At 40.4% G+C, this 21,910-nt stretch overlaps 3 protein-coding genes across 5 annotated transcripts in view; all 3 read right to left on the bottom strand.

Annotated features, from left to right (window-relative positions):
* rpa1 (replication protein A1) overlaps positions 1-870 on the bottom strand; it is a 33,198-nt gene extending 32,328 nt beyond the window's left edge. The window contains exons 1-2 of one of the 2 annotated variants that reach the window (XM_026192758.1): positions 628-870; positions 245-292 (exon numbers count right to left, since the gene is read on the bottom strand). In XM_026192758.1, coding sequence (XP_026048543.1) covers positions 245-292; positions 628-657 — 78 coding nt within the window. In that variant the 5' untranslated portion in view covers positions 658-870. The remainder of the gene's footprint in view (positions 1-244; positions 293-627) is intronic. The other variant, XM_026192757.1, reaches the window with a different exon arrangement.
* A 727-nt stretch (positions 871-1,597) lies between these two features.
* Positions 1,598-5,285, bottom strand: serpinf2b (serpin peptidase inhibitor, clade F (alpha-2 antiplasmin, pigment epithelium derived factor), member 2b). Of its 2 annotated transcripts, XM_026191887.1 has the most exons (10): positions 4,973-5,285; positions 4,552-4,649; positions 4,277-4,345; positions 4,118-4,177; positions 3,691-3,991; positions 3,364-3,507; positions 3,062-3,250; positions 2,763-2,905; positions 2,457-2,661; positions 1,598-2,304 (listed from the first exon to the last, which is right to left on the bottom strand). In XM_026191887.1, exons 3-10 carry the CDS (start codon positions 4,328-4,330, stop codon positions 1,952-1,954), a joined length of 1,449 nt encoding a protein of 482 aa, XP_026047672.1. In that variant the 5' UTR covers positions 4,331-4,345; positions 4,552-4,649; positions 4,973-5,285; the 3' UTR covers positions 1,598-1,951. The 2 variants fall into 2 exon arrangements, with proteins under 2 accessions (XP_026047672.1, XP_026047673.1); XM_026191888.1 differs by lacking the exon at positions 4,552-4,649.
* Positions 5,286-6,337: 1,052 nt separating this feature from the next.
* On the bottom strand, positions 6,338-20,834 carry wdr81 (WD repeat domain 81). Its single transcript, XM_026191886.1, has 12 exons — positions 20,347-20,834; positions 19,257-19,781; positions 15,302-18,807; positions 15,112-15,219; positions 14,704-14,903; positions 14,349-14,530; positions 13,852-14,017; positions 13,251-13,416; positions 12,311-13,120; positions 12,083-12,228; positions 11,761-11,943; positions 6,338-7,491 (listed from the first exon to the last, which is right to left on the bottom strand). Exons 2-12 carry the CDS (start codon positions 19,616-19,618, stop codon positions 7,165-7,167), a joined length of 6,156 nt encoding a protein of 2,051 aa, XP_026047671.1. The 5' UTR covers positions 19,619-19,781; positions 20,347-20,834; the 3' UTR covers positions 6,338-7,164.
* Between the last annotated feature and the right edge of the window lie 1,076 nt (positions 20,835-21,910).

The raw sequence follows: 21,910 nt of genomic DNA, 5'->3' as shown, positions 1-21,910 counted from the left end.
TGGAAGAGTGTAGGTACTGGTAAGTTGTGCATCCAAGGGTTAAGTTAAAAACGTGCAGGCCTCCATTAAAAAAAAAAAAAAGTTAGGCGGGGACTACGGATTGATTTTTCATGGAATGACCTAGAACTAATCCAGCTTTGTTTTGCAGAATTCATCCCATCTCATTTAAATATATGTGGTTGTGTTGAGTAATATTAAATATACATTTTCAAAAAAATAAATAATTAAATAAGTTGCTACTCACCACCAACTGAAGCACTGCGTCGCTGACACCGGTGCCATTTGAAAGAGCCTATAAATACGTTCAGATAATAAATTCTACATTTAATATAACTATTGTCGAAAACAAAACCACCCTTTCCCTCCTTAACTTTAACACATTTTGCTACAATCACAGTTTTTAGAAGACAAAAACGTAAATAACCGCTAATGTCAAATTAAGCTACCGTCGAACAACGTTCGCAGTTCTGATTACAGCGGATGCAAAAATATGCAAACAAACGTACGATAGCGAACAACTCCACCTAAACAAAGACACCATTAAGTAGACGGCGCCAATTTACATTGAGCTTCTACAGCTTGCAGTATTAAACGGCGTAATATTTATGCTGTAAAAATATACCATACCTCTATTGTTCCCTCCGAGAGTTTCGTCATGGCTGACAAAGGGTGATTTTAGCTACCACAACAAAATAAAAATATCTGAAAGTTTTAACAAGACAGAACCTCAGTACTACTAGCACTGACAGTAAGCAACAAAATTATGACCGTGGCGCCAACAGCTTGTAACAACGCGCCAAGGCGCGTATGCGCTGCCACGACTTCCGTTTCCGTTTACAGATCTGCGTTCAGTTTAGCCTTTCTAAACATCGTGCATCTGCGTGTCTTGGTTATACTGAAAACTGATCAGAGATCAGCTTCGCTAAAGTCACCGCCAACAATGACGTGACGTCAGGCGGGTTTCATGGTGCCTTCCCATTTATAGGAAACTGGGATTCTTCAGACTTTACCGTAACATTTTTTGTAAGATACAAAGAAATCCCTTAAGGAACATAGATTTGATATGTTAATATTTTTATTTGCCAAATAAAAAATAAAAAAAACGAACTTTAATGTTAACTGAACATCTGCTTCTTTTCTTTGCATTTAGGAAGATCGTGTCCGTTAAGTCTTTTTCATAACAATCACAAAAAGGAAAATGGTGAGGTAGAAGATACCACTTCATTACCTGAAAAGAAGAGGCAAAGACAATTATCCACAGCAAGCAATTGCTGAGACAATATATGTAAGAATACTCCCTACCACTGTTTGCGTCATTACATTTTCCCAGTTTTAGAAATGCAACAACTTACAACAACCCTTTTCTTTTAAAGATATGTCATTTTGAAAACAGAATGAAGGTTTTCACCACAACTTCACCTACTTCTAAGCTGCATGGTGAAAAACAAGGATCTGGAAAAAGTCAGCGTTTCGGTCTGTAGCCAGGGTCATCCACAGGCCGAAACGCGCTGGTCAAGTAATAAAGTTGTAGTCTTAGTGTTGCTGAAGCTTCGACCTGTTTTCACGATGTGTCACAATGAAACTCATAAGCATGACGTGTGATTCAAATCAGTTCAGTTTATTGAGTCATTACATCAAACCATCCAATACACATACTGATTCATACTGACACTAACCAATTTACTTTGTGTTGAGATCAAAATGTATGTGCCATCAAATTGAAATAGGCTCAGTATAAGCAACAATGACCATACTGTTTTTGTTTAATTATTATTTTTGACAAGGACATCTCATCTAATAGCAACTATATTATTTTAAAGGAATACTCAAGTTTTGGGCTCCCCATTTTGTTCACAGAATCAGTTTTCACAAATATTTTGATTGAGTTAACTAATAGTCTTTCCTGTACTGGTCTGAGTTTCTCTGGAAGAGCTGTAAAGGGTTTTAGTCCTTACTTAGGTGGGCCTCCAAATTGGGCCCCATCATTCTTGTCAATGGGAAATCCCACTTTATCCTTGCTTCCAAATTCCCCTTTCTGTAGGACAGGAGCTCCGGGATTGGGGTTGTTGATTACACCCATAAAAATCGGTATTTTAGTTACATCATGCATAAGTGCAAAGAAGAAGGGTTGGCTGAGATGGAAAACTGGATTGGATGCCCTTGAAATAACCACAGTAGTAGCTGCAGCTGCCTCTGCACCATCCTCATTTATCTCCATGCTGGACTTATGCATTACACTGGACACCAGCAGAGGGCCATCTGAAATCTCAGCCAAGTTGGGAGAAGAAAATATCTCACCAAGGCCTAACAAAGAGCACAGAGTATAAGGTCAGTTCATGGGTTAAATGTCGCTACCTTTATCTCACACAAAGTCCAGTAGTTTCATCAAGCAATAATGTAATGTATAAGTCATGAATTATAAAATTAACACTAAGTTCACAGAAAACAGGTCTTACCCAATTTGATAAAGACATCTTTTAACTCTTGTCCATACTCTAGTTTGAATTTGGGGACTTTTACTTGAACTGCCCTCTCTTTGGGCAGTCGATTATAAAGGTTAGAGACATCGATCTTTGCAGCAAGTGAAGAGATATTTGTCTGCAAAGACATAGGCACGACCACCAACAAACTCATAGACTTCAGGAATGGGAAGCTTGCTACCTGCACAAAGAAAAAGAATGGCGCTTTAGTAAAATGGAGGGTATCCAAGGAATTTAATTTTCTCTTCAAACATTTGAGGTTTGAAAATATTTTTGTTTTACCTGAGCCTCCAGTTCATGATCAATGAAGAAACTCAAGGGATGTTTGGCATCTTCCATTACCTCTACATCAACCATGTGCTGTTCATCGAGATAGAACACACCTCTGGAGGTAAAGCGGGGGTCAAATCGAGCTTTCCACTCTCCTGTGGGAGCAAAGGAGGGAGGATCTCGGTTTGAGATAGCAGCAAAATGTAAAACACTTCGGAACAGTCGATTTCATTCGGGATTAGAGAGGAAACAGTATCTTATAAAATGGGCAGAATTTTACAAATACAGTGGCATTTAAAAATCTCACTCACCTTTGAAATGGACGGCATTAATGAGCACGAGAAGCAGATTGGGAGGTAAAGCAGAAAGGAAGTCATCTATCTTTCCTTGAGTTGCGTTCTCTACCCATGTGTTTATTTGCTCCAGATTCTCCAAGATTGCTGGTTCCGAGCGATAAAAGCGATGAGACTCATTGACAAATACTTCCTTTGGCTTAAACCCTAAAAACATAAACATCCCGACTTTATTTCTCCTAAATACTCTCAGATCATCTTTAAGGTGTAACGAGAAAAATTGTTTTAAAATTTAAAGACACAATCTTCTCAGTCATAACCTTCACGCAGAAAGATACGTGTGGCAATGTGTAGATCACTGTTTTTTAGCTGCATCAAGATACTATGCAGAGACTGGTGGTAGCAGGGGAGAGTGTTTTCATGAAGATGATGCATCAGCAGTTCCCTCGTCTCATTTACAGCACCTGTAAAAAGAGAAAAAAAAGAGGGGTACAATTACTGGATGAGAAATATGGTGTTCTCTAGACAATAATAAACTAGGGTAAGTTGCTGACACAATTCATCAGATGTGGTAACACCATATAAAAATAACAACTTGCTTAGATAAAATATGATGCAGTAAAAGCACATTAACAAGACATGCATACCTAAAGCCAGCTGGGAAAGGCCTAGAGATATGCTTAAAGGAGATATGATAATATTTGGCTGCTCTGGCGTCATCTCCAGGTTCTGCAGCAGCTGCACACCCATTTTCTGAATGGCAGCAGCAACAATTTCCTTGGAATGTGGGCTTCTGCCAAGAGACAGACAACCCCCATCATCTTCTTCTGTCGACGAGGCTCCAGTGGGCCCACTACTTGTTGTAGGTGGTTGATAGGATGTTGTAATTATAGAGGCTTCTGTAGTACCAGCAGATTCTGGCTGTGCTGTACTGCTGTTTCCTGTTTCCTATAGACACACATCAGAATTCCAAAGCTTATTATTTTCCAAGTTGTTAATTTAGGAGTCCAGAACCATGACCACGGAAAAACAAAAAGAAAGAAAAAAAACCAGCAAAAGCGTTTTGACTCTAACCTCCTCTGGTTTTGTAAGAGGCACCAGCGAGACTGGTTGATTTTCTTCCACCTCAGCATTCTGTTGAGCACAAAGATAATATAGATTAACAATCGGCACAGGACGTAATCATCCAGTATAATCTTAACAGTGATTTTTTGAGATCTTTAAGAGGTTTACAGTGGCTCCTTGGCTACAGAGATAGATCAACAGGAGTGTCAGGCAGAGGTCCATTTCCTCACAATGCAACTGTGAAAGAGAAAATTAGGTTAACGGCAAAATTCTATATCCTGCTTAGATTTTATGGATCGACACAATTACCTTTCATGCTCACTGCAATTTAGCATGCTATGCGATAAAAATGAGTATGCCTCTGAAAGCACCATATTCATTCTTCCAGCTAATAGTTACAAGCTATTGAAAAAAGAAAGACATTAAGACACAACATTCCTCACCTTTATTTAGAATTACTTTGATGGATTGTCTGAAAGAATTGAGCACTTTCACTCTACTTAGTTGCGCTCACTTTCAAAGGAAATCCCCAGAAATGTGCCTAAAACACATGTGGATTTCAACCATAAATTGTGTACTTTCAAGTATTATTCAAGTTGCCAAAGCACATTATAATAGAGCAGATTAATCTCTAAATAATTATTTGCTTTACAAATATTTTGAAAACCATTTGTACTGTGGAATTTAAACATGGTATGGAAATCTAAGTCAAATGTCAAAAAGGCATTAACTCGGATTGCAACATTACCTCCCTTGCAGACCTTATACATGAAAAATGTTAAAACAGTGATATTTTGTGTAACCATTTAAGTCTTTAAAGTATTCAAATGTGCAGGAGTGTTTAAATATGTGAGTATGTCTTACCTTATATTTAAATTAGAAAAAAAACTTGCTGGCTTGTCCAAAAAAAGAGCAACTAAGTGCGGCGCATGTCAGGATTCCTGGGAGTAAGAGATTGGCATTTGCTCAGCAAACAGTTAAATATCAACTTAGATTGATTGGGGCCTCATTTAAGCCACTATTTGTTTGTAAATGTAGCTCTGGAAACTCTTGCAGGGTTAAATGTTGAAGCTAAACACGAGCAGCTATTTAGCACGTCAGTGGGGAGGTGATAATTTCATGACGCATTTAAATCCAAAGGAAACACGGCAACTTATTGCAAAGGTCTGATTAATCCATCTTTGTGTCAGTAAACAAATACAAGTTGCTTATTTCAAAGTAATACATTTGATGTCAGAGAACACACCCCCACATTTCCCAGAAGCCCTGGATTTAATCCATAATTAACTTAAGATCTCAGGCAGCAAAACCAGAGACTTCGGTTAACAAATCACTGTTTTGTGTTGTGACCAATAATACCCTTTAGATTCTCAAAGAAATATATATATAAAAAAAAGAAACTCATTTGTTGGACTTGGTCACATTTTACCACTAAGCAAAAACGATATCTTTCAGATCACATGACTGCAGTCTGCAAACACAAAGAGGACTTTGTACAATCTGAGCTTTAGTGATTCAGCCAAGATCGAAGGACATGCTAGCAGTCAATGTATGTGAATCACAGAACAACTGGTACACACACAGAAAAACATTGGAGTAATTTTTATTAATCCAGTTAATAAATACGTTTTTCACTGACTTCTTGTAAAATGTTCGGAGACAGAATATCGATTGTAACCAATTATCAATGTGCAACTACAAACTTTAAAACAAAGTTGGTCTTTTTAATGGTTGCGCTTTCACTCTGGATTTTCTAAAAAACAAAATTAAAACAAAAACAAAAAATTCAAAACATGTAGTACACTTAACAATTTTGAACTTTAGGCAAATAATTAGAAAAGTAGGCAAAGAGCAGAGCTTTCATAGTTAAATGCTACTAAACTTTGTAAACTTGAGATTGGGCTAATTTTAAGGAGCAAAATTTCAACTGTATGTTAATTTGCATCACACCATGACTACATTATACAACACATTTATTGATCTGTAGCTTCTGTTGCCATCTCAGCAGTTTAAGCAGTTAAACATAATGGTTAAAATACAAAAGCAGTTTATCTTGGCATTGACTGTTCTGATGCTAGCTTTTAAAGTCAAAAATTAGAAGAAGCTGATTACAGAAGTCTCTGCAATAGTTGGCAAACCCACTTAAAGCAGCATCTGCCGGGTTCCGCTTCCAGTGTATTGTTGCTACAGGTTTTTGTGAAGTGTTAAATCAAGAATACCTAAACATTGTTTAGAAAATCCCAAAGCAACTTCAAGTAATTTATTAGTGGATAAAAAAAAAAAACATTCAATCTTTAAAATCTGAGTGAGACTCTAAATGTTACAATTCAGGCCATACTTGTGCAGTAGAATAAAGGCTGTGCATCAGTCACTAACTTTTTAATGTGACAACTTAAGTGTCTCCTCTCTGAGAAGATACACCAAGACTGTCATCACAACAGCGAGTGTACTTTTATTGTTCGTGATGTATACACAAACACTGAAATATCTAATGAAAAATGGAGCAACACTAACACAAACAAAGGATGTGATCTACAAATACTGCATAGTTTAATCAGTGCATTTGGATACATATTTGTTCTATCATGAGGGAAATAAAAGGTGAGGTCAATGTATTTTTGGTTTTGTTATGCATCTATTTGGAAAAGTGTAAACACTACATAAGACCTTCCTGAGCTTGTCTTCCAATTCATTCCTTTGAACAGAATAAGGAACCTAGTCAAAAGAATAAGTGACCTTGTCTATATGAGAATCTCCTCGTATATACATTTATAGGTTTAAAAGAACAAAATAATAAAGGAATTCAATATCAATGTACATGATGCATGTCAATAGCCTCAATGGCAATATGCAGTAGACATGAAGCTTATACAATGCCTCTACTTGTGCTGCCTCATTCAACAAACAGTTTAAAGGATATGACAACCTGCCCTTATCAGTATAATTGACCAAAAGCACAGAAGGGACAGAGGAGCTCAGACACTTGGCATCTGGCATGAATAAGACACTTTGAAGGTCAATGCAGAGAGTGTTTAGTATAGCTTGTAACTATTGATTTAAGCCAATAACCTAATGGCACCGTTCTCAGAGCCCAGCAGCAGAAGCCTCTTGGTGGGCAGGACCGCAAGGCTGGTCAGAGTACCGCGGAAGTTCTCCGTGCTCAGTTTTGTGCTACTAACGGGGCTCAGGGAGATATCAGCCATAGAGTACACTCCGATCTTATTAGCCACTGTTCCCGTTACAATCTCTGAACCGTAAAGGTCAAAGGCGTGGATGGGGTCGGATGGTGACTTGTACAGGCGAAGAGGCTTGTGTTCCAGATCTTTCCACACAGTCAGTGTGTAGTCAGTGGAGGAGCTGATAACAATATTTGCTTCTGCAGCCTGAAAAATAAAACAAGAAACAAGAATCAGTGATTGTGGATGTCGTGTCCCAGTAAATTAAAACAAAACAAAAATTAGGAAAAAAGACTAAAATGTCAAATACAGCAAAATCATTATAGACCTTGCAAATACTCTAAAATTTAAGGAATACAACAAAAGATGAGCTGAATAAACACAGAAACACAGACTCTTAGTAAATAAAATTAAATGGCAAAGGGGTTTTATTTGAAAATATCTTTAAAACAGAAACATTTCGCACATATTCAGACAGACAAAAAAAAAAAAAAAAAAAAAAAAAAATCAGCCTTTAGCCTTGTTTATGTTAAGTTTCTAAATAATCATTTACTATCAGTAACTACCATTGAAAAACAAACAAAAAAACAAAATAAATAACAACCACTGAATAACATGTTCTGTATCCATAGATTCCCAACCTTCAGTTAGAAGCAAGGAAAATTAATATTTAAAGTACATTTGGAATAGGCTGCTGCAGGTAAGAAAAAAAAAAAGAAAAAAAGGGGGGGAGGTCCGAGTGATGTGTGCGCACCAATGAGAAATCTCCGTGGTCTTTCTAATACCTAACCTGTGTCCATATTTGCCCAAACTTGTGAGTTTAAAACTGGGGCCCTTATCTCTGACCTAATTTGGGGTTAAATAAAGTTTGCACTATGTTAACAACATATTTGCTAGGTACAACTTTCACCATCTCTGTGCCCCTTAGTATCTCTGAATCACTACCTATGGGGAATACCAAAAAATAAAAGACACTTGACTGACTGTTTTAATATTTATTTACCTGACCACTGAACAACACAGCTACACTTCCTGGCTTGAGTAAATTAGTTTAGGAATCCAACAGCAAAAAAGTCTGACCCCTTTTTTGGACAATCCTGGTGTCAGGCAATATCTGTAAATCTTAAATAAACGCTGGTAAATTATCACTACTTTATTACTACACTTATCAAACTAGAGGTTAGATGCACATACATAATAAAATGCATTTTTCAGTAATCAGAGGAGGAAAATGCGATGATGCTGCTATTATACCAAGTACATCAAAAACAGTTCAAGTAGGTAACAGAACAAAATTTTCCATTTTGTGTCTGATGTAATGTGGGTCACTCAGAGCGATGGAGTCTATGCAACTGACGAGCGATTAGCTGTGCACTGCGTGGGCTGTGTGGTCATCCAGAAGTTTCCACTGTTTACCAGAAAGCCCGATAGTGATTTTGTACAGCCCAGATTCAGCTGGTTGAAGTGTACAATGAAATGGTTACATTATACCAATAAATAACTGCAGGGGTCTTGGATTTTATATAATCCAATCATCTGACCCCATACTAACTGCTCCTGGTGACAAAATAAAAAGCTTGACCAAAGCAGAGACCAATATATCTAACAACCTCATGATTCCCATGCATCCAGCCCAAGTCTTCTGTAAACAACTTGACTGGTACTTGGTGTAACAAAGGCTACGTTCACACTGCAGGTCTTAATGCTCAAGTCCGATTTTTTGATCAAATCAGATTTTTTTTGTCTGGTTGTTCACATTACAAATAAAATGTGACAGCAAACACGCTCTAGTGTGAACGGTTCACGCCCCTCAAGGCGGCCCGCATGCGCAAAAGACATCACAGCCAGGTGACAGCTGGGTTTGTCGCCCAAACTAATCATAAAACGGGCAGGTGACTTGACCACGTCCGCTTTGTTTGTTTACATCTTCAGCTTCTTTAAACTTGGCTCTGAGGCTCTTCACTTTCCTCTGACACTGTAGCCACGTTCGCCTGTGCCCTCGTTCAACCATTTCTTTGGCAATGCACTCGAACACAGCCTGGTCACGATACGACCCTTCAAGTTTAGCTTGAATGGAATTGTCACCCCATATGCTAATCAAGTCCAAAACCTCAGTTTCTGTCCACTGACTCCCTCTGTCTCTAGTTTCGGCCGCCATGCTTTATCGTTTGTCTTCTCCGGCGCTGATAATTGGCGTCCGTCTTGTGTCAGTGACGTGAAAGATGGATTTAATGCGACATGACCATTCAAACAGCAGTCGCTTTCTAAAACATCAGATATGTATCTGATTCAGATCCACATACGAAAATGACCCAGGTCTGAATTGAAAATATCGGATTTGTGCTGTTCACACTGTCACACCATGATCGGATATTAGGGGTGCAATGATACACAAAATTCACGGTTCGGTTCGATACTTTGGTGTCACGGTTCGATATTTTTTCGATACAAAAAAAAAAAAAAAAAAAAAAAGAATGTTCATGCCTTTTTAATTTGTCATTTATTAAAATTATAAATATATATTTTAACTCAAAAGTACAGTTTTTAAATTTAATGTTGCTGAAACAACAAAGTAATAAAAATAAATATATCTGATTGAGGAATCACTCATCTTTGGAAAAGAGTTTATTACAGAGAAATGGCTCTTTCCAAAATAAAAGCTATACTATCCGCTTCTTCTGGGCTATATTCTCAGCAGCATAAGGAGAATCATGTGCTAACAGCTGTCTAAATGACTCGGCTAAAGTTAGTAGCATGCTTGTTGTTTTTGTCTTTGCACTAGGATGATGTCAGCGTAAATGTGCAGTCATATTTGTTGTGTTCCCACTAGTGCTGTCAGCGTTAATCTGAAATGACGTTGACGCCACAACACGGCAAATCTCTGTTAACGAGCTACCGCGGAACGCTGGACGGCCAAAACCTTAATGAGCTAACTGCGCTAACGCACTAGTTCCCACCAATGTAATTGAGCATTGCGTGGCACATCCGACATACTGTTTTACTTTTGTCCATGACGCGCTTACCTTCAGGGTCATACGTCACATGAAAACCAAAATAGTTCCAAACGTCAGATCTGAATGAGGGTGGGGGAGGTTCAATTTGCCATGTTGCAAGGAGAGCTTAACTTCTGTCTCGCTAGCTTGCCCTGCGCTCAGTGAATCTGCGTTCGACTACTCCGCCTAGGCTGCACTGTCGAGCGCAGATCCACTGAGCGCTCAACACAGACAGCATCGTCAGAAGGAAAGTTGATAAAATAAATTAAAAGTTTTGTATTGTTCGATACATATGGGTACCGAACCGAAAGTACTGTATCGAACGGTTCAATATTGATACGAATATCGTTGCACCCCTATCGGATATGGGTCGCATAGGGTCAAAAAAGTCAGATTTGATGCGCTTTCGCCTACAGTGTGAACGTAGCCAAAGATTGAGGTTCATGAATCAAAGTATCATATACATTGAGAAAGTATTATTCTAAGCTGAATAAACCTTTACCTTCTTTTTATCTACATTTGATCTATATTAAAATAACAGCATCACACAGTTACTGCAGATTTGTTGACTGCACATCCACGATGTCAAACTCCTGCTCCACCACATTCCAGACGTGCTCGATTGGATTGAGATCTGGTGAATGTGGAGGCCATTTGACTACAATGAACTCATTGTCATGTTCAAGAAACTAGTTTGCACTTTGACACAGTGCATCATCCTGCTGGAAACAGCCATTAGAAGAAAAGAAAAATTTCCTTTACCCCATTATACCACCACATTCAGCCTGCTTTCATGTTGTTTATGCCAAATTCTCACCCTACCATCCCAATGTTGCAGCAAAGAGGAGACATTAGGCAACAGGCAACATTCTTTCAGTTTTCTATTGTCCAACTTTGGTGAACCCATTTAAAAAGTAGCCTTAGTTTCCTATTTGAAGTTTATTGGTGTGGTAAGTAGCCATCTGCTTAAAGGTTTGATACTTTGTGCATTCAGAGATGCTCTTCTACATTCCTTGGCTGTAACAAGTGTTTGAGTTATTGTTGCCCTTCTGTCAGCTGAAAGCAGTCTAATCATTCTCCTCAACAAGGCAGTTTAACCAAGTTAACTGATAATTTCTCTTTTTCAGACTATTCTCTGTAAACACTAGAGATGGTTGTGTGGGAAACATCCCAGGAGATCAGCAGGTTCTGAAATAATCAAACCAGCCCATCTGGTACCAAAAACTATCCTAAGTTCAAAATCACTTAAATCACAATTCTTTTCCATTCTGATGCCAAGTTTGAACTTCAGTAGTACTAAGTAGTAGTCTGAAGACATAAATAGGTGTACTTGACAAATTGGCCAGCGCACGTATAGAACAACAGTCAAAATCTGACTACATACTCCCCTGACAACTCAAGCTGTCACCCAGACATACCACCTTACCCATTTGACTGAAAGGTGACTGAAACTGCATACACCACATACAAACTGTAAATATACCTTCATTTGGAGTATGTCTCCTTCATGAGCTGGCCAGCCTTTCAGTACAAGCCCTGTGCGTGCATCTAGCAGAACAATGAAGCCAGATGAAAAACCTGCCGCCACTGTGCGTCCTGAAGGGTTTACAGCCAGATAACGGATGAGCCCAGCACTCACATTGTTGCATGCCAGACGAAATTCATGCTGAGTACATGGGGAAAGATTGCTATAATTATTATAGTAGAGAAGCACAAAAGAGCTATTGCTTTCAAAACACAGTAATGAAAAATAATTGGTGGGTGATGTATAAACTAGGCCTTAACAGATAGATTGAAATTGTTACCTGCAAGCCAGGCTTGCGAGGATCAATGAAGCGGAGAACAGAATCTGCGCTGCCGTACACAACACTGCTGTGTGGAGCAGGCATGGTGGTGACAGCTGTAATGGGATTCTTCCCATCCACGGTTTCATGCAAGCGGATCTGTTTGCCTAAGGAGATAAAAACTTATATTTAAGCTAAATGAAACAGTTGAACTTGTGTGTAGTAATGCACTGCAGTTCATCTCCCTACCTGTATACTGGTCCCACAGGTGCACGGTACCATCACAGCTGACTACCTCCTGTGAAGCCTCCAGCTGTCCAACATAGAACACTGACTTTCGATGGTCGTTGTACGTCAGCCTGGGCTCCACATCCTGCGTACCATCACCGTGGTTATACAGCGGCCAAAGCTTCACAGTCTTGTCTTTACTACCAGAAAGAAAGTAATCCTCTCCTGCAAGAGGTGCCAAACACTTTGTGGTGCCCGAGTGACCCAGAAAGCTCTGTAATCTGATCTGATGGAAGTGAAAATGTGGATCTTGTTGATTAAGACCAATTTCATACTGCCAGTAGGCCAGCCAGTTGCCCTGCAGGGAGCGGCTACTTCGGGGGAGCTCCTGTTTCAAGACGCTGTCCTCTGGCGTGGGGCTTGTCACCCAGGAGGAGGAGAAAGAAGCTGCACCAGTGGATGGTGTTGTGAAGGTGGAGGCTGTTGTAATGATAGGTGTGGTATGACCAGAGCGTCCCCAAGGGTGAGTCAAGCCAACGTTTGAGCAGCCACCATAGTCAGTGTCTCTGGATACTTGAATTCGGTTTCCTACGAGGTGGCTCCCAAATGTGCCTGACTCAGGAAGCAAGTCTCCTTGCAGGGTGGAACTAGTTGAGAGGGATGAAAACGTGCTACAATCCACACGTCTGCCAAAACCAGAGGGTGGAAGTGGATCCACCCTGGATGCTATGGTGGTTGTTTCTTGACTCTGACTTACACTCTGATGGTAAGACTGGGCCAACTCCCAGACCAGCTCATGATTAGGAACTAGTTTCCGGATTGCTGTATCACCTAGAGCAATGACAAAAGAATGCTGTTTTATATCTCTTTATTATTAAAAAAACAAAACAAATATTACTTTTAGCACAGATAATTTCCATTAGATAAAGTATTACATTACAAAACATAAGACATCTCCTACCGATGAGGCAGTAGAAGGGGATGTAAGAGGCATGAGCCATTTGAGGGTTAAATACAGTCTGCAGCTCTTCCAAGACCCCCAGCTCATATGTCACATTTGACTCTTCAGTGGTACAGACATCTACCACTGTGACTTCTCCCACAACCCTGCGAGGGGCGTTGTTGAGCTACAGGATAAAGACAGACTATACTGACATATTTGACATAACTGTCATTTTAAATTGTATTCCTTTTTTGCAACTCCAAGAAATAAGTGTAACTAAAATACACCTTTACATTTATTTAAAAAAAAAAAAAAAAAGTTATTATAGGTTTCTATTTTTTTGTTTGTTTTACTGTTTTGTCACTTCGTGTCAAATATTTTTCATGAAGCTATTTGTGACAAATTTCTAGTTGAAAGCCTTTTAGAAAAACAAACAAACATGCAACATAACACTCGCGAGTCATTATGTATTAGTTGTTGGGTTATCCATCTTTGTGAGGACCAAACTGAGACCCTGACCCTCTGTGTCAGAGTTATGATTTAGTTTTTGGTGGTCAGCATTTAGCTGTGACGGCTAAGGTTGGAGATTTTGAAAAAGCACGCGTGTGTGTATGCATACCTGGGGCTGCAGAGAATGCAGTAGCGAGAAAACAGCAAAGAATCGACGCAAAGTGTCAGCCATATGCTGCTGCACCATTTCCCTCCCAATGCGTAGACAGATGAGAGCCATCAGGCTGAGTGTCTTGAGACAGACAGCAGTGCGTGTCTGAACTCCACTGGGAAACCTACAGAGTACAGCAGAATGGGAAGAACAAAACAAAGGATAAACAGATCTAATGTAACAGAGTTTTTTTTTTTTTTTTTTTTTTTTAAATAATCATCATCTTTCTGAAACAAAATTTAAAGCTTTTTCACTTCAAAACATAACAACAACTCAACAAATTAAAGAAAGAAAAAAAAAAAAAAAGCTAAATCATCCAACAGTTTGCTGTTTAAAAAGGTTTTACTGAATTCTGGAACCCCTTCAGTGTCTATTATACACAGTTCATATATACAACTTTATATATAAGTACATTATATATAATGTACTTGTATATAATTTAGTTTGTAAATTACCCCATACGAGGTGTAGTAAGCAGGTCCAACAATGGCAGAAGAATATCCTGATTGATCTTCATAAGCATGTCCATTAAAGTGGTATCAGAGAGAAATACAATGATCTTCTGTGTAAGTGCAACAGCTCCAAGCAGACTTGCTTCCTTGCGTGTGTTAAGACGCTGAGAAGAGGGTGGAGAGACCTGGAAAACATGAACATTTATTAAATGAATAGCATATTTTCATTTATATTTTTACATCTTAAAATACATTTGCTTTCCCATGACAAAGAAAACTAGCCTCAAAATGCTAATAGATGGCTTCATGTGTAATTGTCAGAAAAAAAAAAAAAGAAAGTCTATTGTTCCCTTCTTACTAGATATCCAATATAAGGCAGGTACTGGTAAGTCAGTACAGGCTCTCCATAAAGCTGAGCTATATAGATGAGGCAGTCCAGCACAGGCCCTGCAGTGTGGTCACCCACAACCGGTTTCTTCTCATATACACTGCCCATTCCCACACTCTCTAGGCTGCTCCCGTCAGATGTCGGGGTCACAAACTGGTGATTTTGAGGTCCTAAAGGCAAAAAAAGAAAGGAAAGAAGGAAGGAAGGAAGGAAGGAAGGGAGGAAAAAAAAAAAAAAAAAAAAAAGAGGAAAGAAAAGGGAAAATTAAAACAAAACACCATAAGATATAACAAGAGTTAAGAAATGCAAAACTCCAGAGCATCATTTTATTAATTACCAATTAGACAATTAAGCTTTACCTGTCATACATTTACATACCAATGTAACAATTTGTGAGCAATCGCAGCAAATTTCTGGCTACATATCGAGATGTCACTGTTGGTCCAAGTTTCGCTGACAGCCATCTAACTGTTTTGCAGACTGTATCTGTTTTTAGAAACATGATCAAAATGTTAGATACTGCCACTTTATGTAAAAACATTTGAATGAACCACCGTCACTAACTCACCAAGAAGAATTTTGTGCTCTTTTCCCTCAGATTCTTCTGACGGATCATGGTCATCCTCTTCGTCTTGTCCTTCCACAATCTCTTTCTCTGTCTCTTCCAGTGTCATCCCATTCACAAACTCACCCTCTAAAATGGCAACTGTGGCACCTGAAGCTTCTGTGCAACCAGAAAGAGTAAGCTCAAGGTTGAAGACTTCTGGGTCATTTGTCCCCTCTTTATCCTCACCAGCATCTGGCCCCTCATCTTCCTCCAGCTCTCCTCCCTCCTCTCCTTCACTAGTGTGTTTCAGGTCCTGGCTGCTGTCAGCTGATTTCAGGCTGGTTCGATCCCGCATTGAGTCCTCACCCAGAGAGAGTTCACTTGCGCTACTTTTGTCACTTAGTTTCCCCACACTGAGAGACTCTTGGTCTTGTTCCCTGGCTGCAGAGTTCTGACTCTGCTGTTTCCCAGTAAGCACCCCTGCTCCGCTGTTGACATAAAACCCATTCTGAAAGTCTTCTGGCTCTGAAAGAAACACTTGGTCACTAAGACTGATGCTGCCGCTAGCCCCCATATTACCGCCAACAGACCCAGACGTTGGCCGAACCTCACCACACTGAAACTCCTCTTCTTCCTCCTCTCCCATATTACACATGCCATTTCTCAACCCTTTAAAAGGTTCTGTTCCAGAGCCTGAGTTGCAGCTTTCAAAGCCAGTGATGACCTGGAGCACATGGGGAAGTAGGCTGGATAGAAAGGCCTGCAGGCCCAGTCTCACAATCAGCTGCAGAACGAAACAGTCAGTGTAAAGATAGAAACGGCCTCGGAGGCAGTGAGGGCTTTCATAAACATTAATCAGCGGTTTCAGTAAGTATTTGTTTGCATTTCTGGGACCCAGTACTGTAGAGATGGGCTCAAAAAGGTACCAAGATGCATAGACAGCAGTGGACTCCTCAAGCATGAGGGCTAGAATAAAGGGCAAGAGGATCTCAAGACCCTCTGCTGTGATGTTACTCCGCAGCAGTGCTTCAAGCTGCTGCCACAAGTGAAAGACAACATCTCTTCCTTGAAGGCTACTAATATTTTCCATCTTAGCATGGTAGGAAAAAATAAAATGATGAAGTGCTGCAAAATAAGAAGGGAAAGGAAAGGGAGTGATGACAGAGTTCAGTAACTGAGAGGGGCTTGGAGGAGGCAGACCATTGAAGATGGGGTCATATTTGAAGAGGAGAGGACTTGGGTAATCTGATATATCTTTGTTTGCCTCTCCAGAATGTTTCTCTATTAGCAAAAGTGTCTCAAGAGCATGGTGCAAACACAGTGGTACATCACGGAGGCTGGCAGAGCATAGCTTTATAACAGCTTGGAAACGCTGTTTGAGTGCAGTATCTGGTTTCAGTCCCCTTAGTTTAGTGGCGTAAAATATCTCAGCGATGAGAACACCAAGAGCCTGCATATCTCTTTGGTAGAGATGCATAAGAGAGGGGAGGGATTCGCTCATTAGGTCAGATCGTACACTAGAACCTGAAGAATGCCATACATCAGCGTGCAGACTTTTTACCAGAAAATTGTTCAACTTCTCCAGCTCTTCTAAAGGCTGAAATGGGTTAAAGCCTTCAGGGAGAATGATCTTCATTTCCTCTGTACTGGAGGCAGTCACGCTTCCTTCCCCATGCTTTTTGTTCATCGTCCCACCTCGTTGCAGCATGGCACTTCGGAAACCAGGACCAACACCACTTGAGAGGTCACCAGGGAATGAACCTGGAGACTGAGATACAGTAAGTGCTGTGTGCTCTCCTCCTGTCTTTCCACCTGATGCACTAATACCTGGCATTGGCACAGAGCAAGATGCAGAAGTGGATGAGCCAGTGGATGCTAAAGAGTCCAGAGCTTCTGTACCTTGTTCAAGCTCTTCATCTTTGTCCACTGTGGTCCAGCCACTGGACTCACATCCTGTAGATTCTGGCACCATTCCATCCAAAGTGTCGGCCAGAGTCTCATTTGGAGTGATGGGTAGAGAAGGCACAGTAAGAGCAGCAAGGCCAAGAGGAGGAGGTTCTGCTGGGGCATACTGAGAAGGAGATAAGCGAGGTGGGTGTGGCTGGTCAAACAGCTGAACTACACCATAGGTAGTTAGATGAGTGTGGTTGTCCACGAGATGCAGGCACACATTCTTGGCCTTGATAGCTTCTTTACCTGACAGCTTATAGCCAAATGTGAGATCAATCCAGTGATGCAAATGCTGGGACACCTCTCTGCTCTCCAGAAGCCGCCGATGGACCTCAACGAACTCTTCAGAAGACTTGCACCACGAAGGCACATCCAGGTCTGGCATGTCAGGGTGAATTGAGTGGAAAATGGAAGGGTCTGTGTAGAACTCTGGAATGCACTCATCAGGGGTCCAGCTCTGCATGCGTTCCATACTTGCTGGGTATTCATTGGGCTCCCACTGGGATCGAACATGGCTGCACAAAACTGACTTGGGAGTCTGCCTGGCTTTGTAGACATAGTATGTAATGTCTGACAGAACATCGGATATGTGATGAGGTACATGGAGGTGGTCAGACTGTCCTGCACCAGCACCACCTCCACTGAGGTCTCCACCGACACCTCCTCCACCAACCCCACTGCCTCCTGCAGCTGCCAAAGCCTCTTTGGTCATCTCGTATGTAAAATCCAGTTGCTTATCCCCTTTATTGAGCCTGAACTTTGACCTCCTGAGATCCCGAAATTTTCCCTCTGGCACAGTGAAATCCACCACCCAAGGCAGAACTGGGTGATAATTTGGGTCTCCTTCTCGCCGCCCCGCTAATCTGTTTAGTTCCATCAAGTAGCGGAAGTTACTGACCCGTCCATGGACCCAGTCCAGAACCAAAGTCCTTAATTCATCAAAGCAGTTTTTGCAAAGTCTTTTGTTCTCTTGGCTCACACACAGAATTTCCCTTGGCAGGACACTTTTTGGCTCTTTTCTGCGACTAACATTACTTTCTGCATCCCCTTCTGTTCCCAGTTCCTCATAATGAGCTAGGTTGAGCTTTAGGCGGCTGCACAACTGATCATCTACTGTTATGTCCTGAAGAGACAGCTCTCCACAAGATAGGCCTGCTGCATGACATGCCTGCATAGCTATTAGAACCTGGTAGAGAATGAACAACACTTTGGCATTGCTGTTAGCAAGCTTGGCTGGGCTGAAGGAGACAATATCACGAAGTGAATACTGAGTGTAAGGGAGAATCACATAGAGCATTTCTGCTGTCTCCAAAAGACATTCTGCAGGCAGAATGTTAGGACACAGACTGTCTGACTGGGATTTGGAAAAACAAGAAGAGCTAGATGGCAAGCAGACTTCTTTCTCCTTGTCTCTGGCAGGAGAAAGCAATGGAGATACTTTTTCAGTTGAGATAAATGTGGAATTAAAGAGCTTCTGTAATGCATGGCGTACTGCATCTACAGCTGCAACATGCATCTGTTCACTGGCTCCTGAATATGGCCGCACAAGTTTGTTATGAGCTTCACGCCATAGATTCCTGGAAGAAAAAAGAAGGGCAATGAAGACTGTTAGGCATTAAACTTGCTCTTAGATCATAATGCCTAATGTTGTTAGGACTGCATGATTAAGAAATGCCTCTAAGTAATGAGTAACCATGTCCTAACTAAAGCAAGTAATTATACCTAACACAGCTCATTTAATATGAAAGCATTACACACTAACATATTAGCTGTGGACCTAAACATATTTTCATTACTGACTAATCTAACAATTTTTAGTAAACTATTTATTGAATAAAAGCCCTCACAAATACTCTCTCACACAGTCTTTCAGTCCTCAACAATTAATTAACTTGATCAGCTCTACCCAATATTGCAGAAAATGTTTTCTTAGACAAATAATCTTAGCTTAATCGGGATCTAGAACTACAATAAGGTGGTAGGCAAAGACATATTTTGCATTAGAATTTAAAATTATGTTGAGTACCTGATATTATGCTGTGATACACTCTGCATTGTTTTGACGTAAGAATCCTGTGACAGAAATTCCATTTGTTGGTGGCATGGCTCTTTGGCCAGTCTGTAGCTCAGCTTACTTTTCCTCAAACCCTGAATGCACACTCTAGTCCACCCAGGGGGCAGTTTCGCCTGAGAAGACTGAAGGTATGTGCAAATTTCTGCCTCACTGATGCTGTCAAAACGGGCACAGCGCATGACTCGCCCCTCTCTTAGGCCCATCACCCAGCGCACAGGAACAAGGGCTACAAGCTCCTGAGGACGGCGCCCTGGGCCTTGCTGCCGTCTTTCAATCCCCAAGTCTTTTTCAACTGCATGCATCAGCCAATCCATGGTCAATCTGCAACTGGTTGTTCTCACTTAGACAGTTTTCAGCTACTTTCCACTCGCTGTCAGCCACTAGAAGTTTTCAGTTTTCAGATATCCATGGTGGAAGATATAAAATCACCAACAGCAAACGTTATCTCCTCATCCACCTGTCCCTTTAAAAAAAGAACTGTAAAGTATAAACAGACAGTTAGATGAGCAACCACTTTAAAAACAATACTGCTTTGATGCTTTCTACTTCTCACATAAAGTTTGAGCTCAGCTCACATAACTCAAGTTCTACCCGACAACAAATCTAATCTGCCCTGTGGGCAGGTTTTGAAGTCACTGCTTTTCATAAATGCTCACAGCTTGCAGGCAGATATGACACCAAAGAAACAACATTTCCCAATTTAAAACGACTCTTTCGGGGATGAAAACTTAACAAATTCACGTAACTGTGTCTACATTATGGCAACCTTTTTAACATAGTAAGTAACTCAACGAACAAAGTTAATAAAAACCGTCGGTAAGGTAAAGAAATGATCATTAGGGAAGTAACGTCGAAAGTTATCGCTAGCTAACAGTTAGCTTAACAAAGGGACTAACCTTACGAGGCATAACTGATGGAAGAAAAACGCAACCATGCAGTTAGTTGCTGAAAATTCTAGCACAAAGCTAAACGAAAGCAACTACCTCGTTAAACAATAACGATAATGCAATTGCAGACCAATTGCCACCAACGTATAGCTCACCTCTCACCACTTGTAGCAGTTGACAGCTAGTTAGCGTTGAGCTAACAACGCACCCCGGTTCCATGCATGATGAGTTTGTCCGACATTAACTTCATAACACTTGAACATCCTGCATGATGACATGTGTTTGCTTCATTTTCTGGCATTTAGAGATGAGTGTCAGCAGCCAGACGACAGTCAGTCAGCCGATTGTGTTTTGCTCTGAGCTATTTGGAGCCATGTTTTAGAAGCGATACCTCACGTGACATAACACCAGGCCCCTCTCATGTGATTGCTACTGATGCTTGCTCCCTGCAGCTGTGACGGCAGCGCTTCCTCTGCACTACACCTATATTTGCTCTTCAGCACTTTATTCTGCCATAAACCGCAGAAGTAATGTTTGTAGTTACCTTTTTAGAGAAGATGTATTGACAGCCTACTTTTGATGTAATACATTAAGGATAATATATTAAAGGTAAAGAATGTCCGAAATTTAGCCAGTCCTCTTGGCACATCGTGGTTCTTTATGCATTGGTTAATAATACTGTTTACTAACAATAAATCCCTCGTATTACAGAAACACTAGCACTACCATTAATGTCTAAATAATATGGATGAAATCTAGCCACAATTTCCAGGTTTTTATTCATTTTTTTCTGACCTTTAAGGACCCAGGAAATCACCTGATCATATTTAAAGTCGCATCACATGATAGGTACTTCCCAATTTCCAAGTTCACAGAGAGAAATACTGTATTTACCTGATTTCTGTGTTGTACGGGTTCTCTCCACAAGGTGGCATGATGTGTGTATTTTTATAGACAAATCCTTCACTTGTGCAGACTTTGCAATCTGCACAAGTGAAATTCTTCCGATCTGCTTGAGTTTATATTCCAAGCAAATACCTGCTTTCGGATATTTGCCTGCCACTGTTATTTGCAATGTGCTCCTGTCATTATAACTGATGGCTGGCATTCAATAATGGTCACTTTTTTGTTTGTAGTTACAACACCAAAAACATGAAATCTGCTTAGAGTCAGTTGTTTCTATCCCAACTAAATTAGTGTTAGTTTTCTATCCCAACTAAATCCTATTTAAGGACGCATCACATGATAGGCTACTTCCCAATTTCCCAGTGTTCCAAGTTCACAAAGAGAAATGCTGTATTTACCTGATTTCTGTGTTGTACGGATTCTCTCCACAAGGTGGCATGATGTGTGTATTTTTATTCCTTGGAAGTGAAGGATTTTTAAATCCTTCACTTGTGAAGGAAGTGAAGGATTGTGCAGACTTTGCAATCTGCACAAGTGAAATTCTTCCAATTTGCTTGAGTGTCTGCTATGCTTATAACATCCCAAGCAAATACCTGCATTAGGACCTTTGTCTGCCATTGTTATTTGTAACGTGGTCCTGTCATCATAACAGTCACTTTTTTGTTTGTAATTACAACACCAAAAACATGAAATCTGCTTAGAGTCAGTTGTTTCTATCCCAACTAAATTAGTGACTCAATTAGAGACTATGAAATAAACTGAAGTACATTGCATGTCATAGATGAAATGAAATGGGGGGTTGGGTGCATATCT

Source organism: Astatotilapia calliptera, chromosome 14 (genome assembly GCF_900246225.1).
Source record: "Astatotilapia calliptera chromosome 14, fAstCal1.2, whole genome shotgun sequence".
NCBI lineage: Eukaryota > Metazoa > Chordata > Actinopteri > Cichliformes > Cichlidae > Astatotilapia > Astatotilapia calliptera.
Note: the sequence above shows the minus strand (reverse complement) of the source record. Positions and strands in the feature narration are given on the sequence as shown.